Source organism: Charadrius vociferus, unplaced genomic scaffold (assembly GCF_000708025.1).
Source record: "Charadrius vociferus isolate BGI_N301 unplaced genomic scaffold, ASM70802v2 scaffold78, whole genome shotgun sequence".
Lineage (NCBI taxonomy): Eukaryota > Metazoa > Chordata > Aves > Charadriiformes > Charadriidae > Charadrius > Charadrius vociferus.
Genome location: NW_009649927.1, coordinates 28,243 through 33,087, shown reverse-complemented (window position 1 = coordinate 33,087; position 4,845 = coordinate 28,243). Strand labels below are relative to the sequence as shown.

At 41.0% G+C, this 4,845-nt stretch overlaps 1 protein-coding gene across 1 annotated transcript in view; it reads right to left on the bottom strand.

Moving 5' to 3' along the window:
- Positions 1–950: 950 nt before the first annotated feature.
- Positions 951–4,845, bottom strand: part of FAM89A (family with sequence similarity 89, member A) — a 27,547-nt gene continuing 23,652 nt past the window's right edge. Inside the window, exon 2 of the mRNA XM_009891152.1 lies at positions 951–1,109. Coding sequence (XP_009889454.1) covers positions 951–1,109 — 159 coding nt within the window. The remainder of the gene's footprint in view (positions 1,110–4,845) is intronic.

Below are 4,845 nucleotides of genomic sequence, written 5' to 3'. Positions count from 1 at the left end.
GAAACAAAGTTCACCCAGTATAAAATATTGCAATTTGTCCCATTTTGTCATATGAGAGGTTTCTTTATTCTTCATATGATCAAGAACACTTGCACAAGAGTTCATGTTATTCCAAGCCACACAGTGGCAGACAGACTATGTTTGAATCTGTGCTTTTACTATGCAGTGCAGTAAAAGCTAAGCAAACCATTTCAGAACAGAGTTTAGCAGGTCAAAGAGCTATGTTGATGCGAGAAACCCAGACAACAGTATAAAAGTTAATGCCAAGTGGCAGTACCAAGAAAGTGAATTAGACCAACAGAAAAAATCCTGCCGATAACATTCACTGTCACATGTACAGGTTGTAAGCTAGGAATAAGGAAAAGTCAAAATTAGCTTAAGGAGAAAAAAAATAAATTTAAACTGTGTAAACAATCCACCCAGTACAAAACTGGATGCAGCTGATAAGAGCAGAACTAGCTTAGTAGAGCTGAGGATGTGCGTGCATCCAGATGCCTGTTCAAAATGCATTTATCAATACCGTTGACAAAAAAAAAAAATATCATCACTGATGGCTATTTACACCACAGCGGAGGCTTCCCTCCCCCCTTAAGTAGTTATTACAACTCAGGAAGTCGCTGCTGTCTTCTACGATTAAAATTCCAGTTATAAGCTACCAACGTTTATAAGTTGAAAACACCCACCTTGCAAATTAAACTGAAAACTCTTGTCAAGCATGTCTGAGGACTCTTCAAAAGTTAGAGTACAGCACTTTCCTCAAGTGGTATTTGCATGAGTAACTTGTACTGACAGCCTGTTAAAATAAGTGAATTTAACACAACTCGGGGTAGCTGGGTGTTCCTTCTCAGGAAGAGGGATCCATACAGATTCCAGTCGTTCTTGCCGAGGTGCATTACAGGGAGAGGAGGACAAAAGAACCTCGGTCAGCCTGGAGGTGAATCTTCCTGCTTTTAGAAGTATTCCTCCTCTTCATCAAAAAAACCATTTTCCAGAGCATATGTGCAGTCTGCGTTCGAGTCAGCTTGGCAGGCACCTTTATATTCTTGAATTGACTCATACAGGGAGTACAGCTGACACAGTAATGACATATCTAGCTGCCGAAGGCCAACCTGAAGAGGGAAGAATTCAAACAAACAAACAACATTACAATTGTGTTTGTTTTTACTGGCAGTATAATGCTATATATCTTTCATTGCTAAACAAGAGGATCAAGCTTCTTTCTGCCTCGAACAGTTACGAAATATGGAAGTACCATTCATTTTCTAAGATGACAGGCTCCCCATGGGATAAACTGGACAAAAGAACAAGGAACAACGTGATGTGATACAACAGAACACAAGCACAGTGTTCTTCAAGACTTTGTCATATTACAAGGCCCTGCTTAACTTCCAATAAGCAGTTTACTCCTATCCAAAGCATTACAGATAAATTCATAAACTCTGCATTCCTCATTATGCAAGAGACATACTTTTCCAGTAACACTTTGTGTCTTCCACACATCTTTCTCACACAGTATCACAGGCTTTCTGTTTTTGTTTAACAAGGCCTGGATTAAAGGTTGCACACGGAGCTGTGGCTGGTTTTCCACTTCCCAGCTAAGTATCTTCTACTATAATTTTCTTTTCTGTATCGACATACATGGGCACCTGACCGGGCTAGCTATGTCTAGCACAACACAGCATGCTACTTGAAGGCAGCAAAACACTGTAGCCCGCAAGTCTTCTGAATGTTTTCACGTGCTACTCAACCATAGGCTTGATTTATAATTAAGCACCTGATATTTTGGTCCCCAAACTTCTAAAGATATTAGTTCCAGAGCTAATTTAATATTTGGAGCAACATTTAAACAAGGTTACTTTGTAGCCTGCATCTTCGTGTCACCTACAAAACCAGTACATTGCACTGCAAAGCAAAATAAAGCTAGTCATTCAACTCAAAGCAATTTCCCTCTCTGGCAACAAAATGGAGAGTTCATTTGATATTGTCACCTATCCAAGTCAGATCAAATTAAATCTAGGTTTTGTCTTGCAGTAAATGAAAAACACTACCCAATTTAGCATTTTCAAGAAGCAGCCATTTCTGCCTACATTTTCAAATATGTGTTAAGCTGACAGGCTGTTCCTCAGTTTCATCAAATAAGTTTTTGCTACAACTTATGTTCAGAGAAAAAAAAAAATAAAAAAAAAAATGTTAGCAACCTTTACCGCAACCTGAACGCCAGGCTACATTTTACCCAGAAAGAGAACTTTTACATCAAAAAATCTTTCCTTACACATCTAAATTCTAAGGACAGAGACACTCAGCACAGTAAAAACCACAAGAAGGTAGCATGAAGATCTTCCTTTGGCATTGCTGAACTATCTTACCAGCTCCTTTTTCTCAAGAAGGAAGGGGTGGGCGGGGGGGGGAAGTATCACACACCACAGTGCCATTCTGACTCAGAAGAATAGGATACGGTGTCTTTCAGGACCAACACATACTATTTTGTGAGGTCATGAGACCTCACAGCTGAGACATGATGTCCTGTACAGACTGAACACGAGGACTTTAGGACAAGACGTGGAACGCTGCGCTACATACCAGAAAGTTACAGACTAGCCTTTCCACCACCTCAGTTCTATGCTGCTTTTCTTACCCTTCTTCATTTTCCTCTGTAAAGAACAGGACAGCTTTCTCTGACCTTGTTGTTTAAGCATGCACTCCACAGGAAGCATATGCTACTCTTCCTTGCTCTCTATTCTGTAAGAGGAAACCAGCATTTGTGCAAATCTTCTGCAAAAATTTGTAAAACAAAAAACAACCAAACAAACAAGACTGGAGGAGGGAAAAGAAAAGGGAGGTATTTGTACCATATCCTGAGCCCTCCATCTAGCCCTGCTGAAGTAATTTCTTCAGACTTGTTAAGCCAATGACTGTTTACCTACCCAAGAAGAAAGTCTGAACATCAACATTTGGAGGTGGCAGTCGGTGAAGTTTGGCTTTCCCCACCTAAACTAACTGCTTGCCTCAGGTAAGAAAGGATGAGGCGAAGCTTGACTTCACGCTATGACATGTGAACACGAAACCCACCAGGCAGACTTGCATCATTGCTAAGTGTTTGAAGGACAAGACTGTGGTGAAGAACTATTCAAAGAGTGATTAGGAGTCAGTTGAGCCAGAAAACTCAACCTGGAGACAGACAACGGGTTCTTCATCTCCTGAGGAAAGCAGGAGCATTTTCACCAGCAGCTCTCCTGTTTCAGCTCCGTAAAGCACTTCAGCGCTGTATATGAAGATCAGTTCTACACCAAGCGCAATCTCCAAGGTAGAAATTGCTCAGCAGAATTAATTTAGCAGGCCTTAACACCAAATAGTTATGTTTAGTATCTTATTTTTCTGTAGCAGCCACTAATGTCAAACAATCAAACAAGAACAATAAGTCTACTGAGAAAAATGCAGCCTCTAGCTCTTCATAGCTTTCAAGAATGATCCCCGAGGTAGCAAAAGCCTGAAGAAACGTCCAAGCCCACTAGCACAAGCATAAAGTTTTTAATCCCAGCCAATCTGCATTTGATTCTAGAATTTTTATCATAGCACCTACAAGACAACCTATAATGCACAGTCCCATGCAATCAACTTTGTTCCTCAGGATCATAGTTCTGAAGTGACCTCTTCTTTCCTCCCTCCCTCCCCTCCCAAGCATCGAAATCCATCACTTTCTCATCTTTAAATACTTATATACATAGTACCTTGATTGATCATGCAGGGAAAAGATGCTGCTATGCATTTCTTCCTCGTTCACTATTGAAAATTTAAAGCAAGCTCATTACTCAATAGAAATGCCATCTTTGACTGCTGCAAGAGAGTGTTCAATATAAATAATAAAGTGCTATTATCTACTTGATGAAAGGCAGCCTATGAGTATGCGAGAGTCTCTCTAATTTGTGCCGGCCACAAAAAAGTACACCTGGAACTGAGGAGACTGATGCTTTAAAGTCTTTGATGCATTCAGAGGTAAAGTGTTTTGGTTTTTTTTCCTTCAGAAGTGTTTTATCAAGTTATCATCAAGGATAACAGAGTATCAAAGGGGAAGTCTAGTTGTCAAAAGACTTTAACAAGCATCTCATTTGATTTTCCATTAGGAAAAATAGATTAGATTTGTAGAATGAATTATCTTTGCTTTTTTGGAAAGGATTTAGACAACTGAGATTATATCCTAGTTTCCCCTTAGAGCACTGTAGAAAAAGCCCCAGTGGTGGACAGCCACTTGTGCTTAATGCAAACCAGCAACTGTAACACCCAGTCTTAATAATGTCTCAAACTGTGTTTGAACTACTTGTTGAAACACTGGGGGCGGACTAAGATTTCAGCAGGCAACACTGTCCTTCTAAATCCACGGAAAGGTCTTTCAACAGAGTTTCTTGTGCTCAAACACCTTTGTTACCATGAGAAAAAGGCCTTAAAAAGGGCAGATTTTCAGCAATATCATATATTATATGTTTCAAAATACCAACTGCCCAACACTTAGGTTACTATTAGTCATTACAACGGCAGCTGGCACCAGCTAAAGCACCAACACCCAAATTAGTGTTCAATCCAAAGGTGTGCCAGGCCGCCCGGAGGAACGCCGCTCACAACGCCGCGCTGCGGAACCAAAACAAAGTCCTGAGGAAAACGATGTGCAATTGCACCTCACCTGAACTGAATGAATCAGTACCGATACCTTTTTGTTTGTTTGTTTTTTCTGTTGCGTTTAACCCCACAGCCTTTTAAAATGGGTGTCGGGTTCAGACGGATGCCCCTGGGCGAGGCGCTGCCCCAACGGCTCTCAACCCGCCGGCGGAGGAGCGAGCCCCCTTCCCCCCA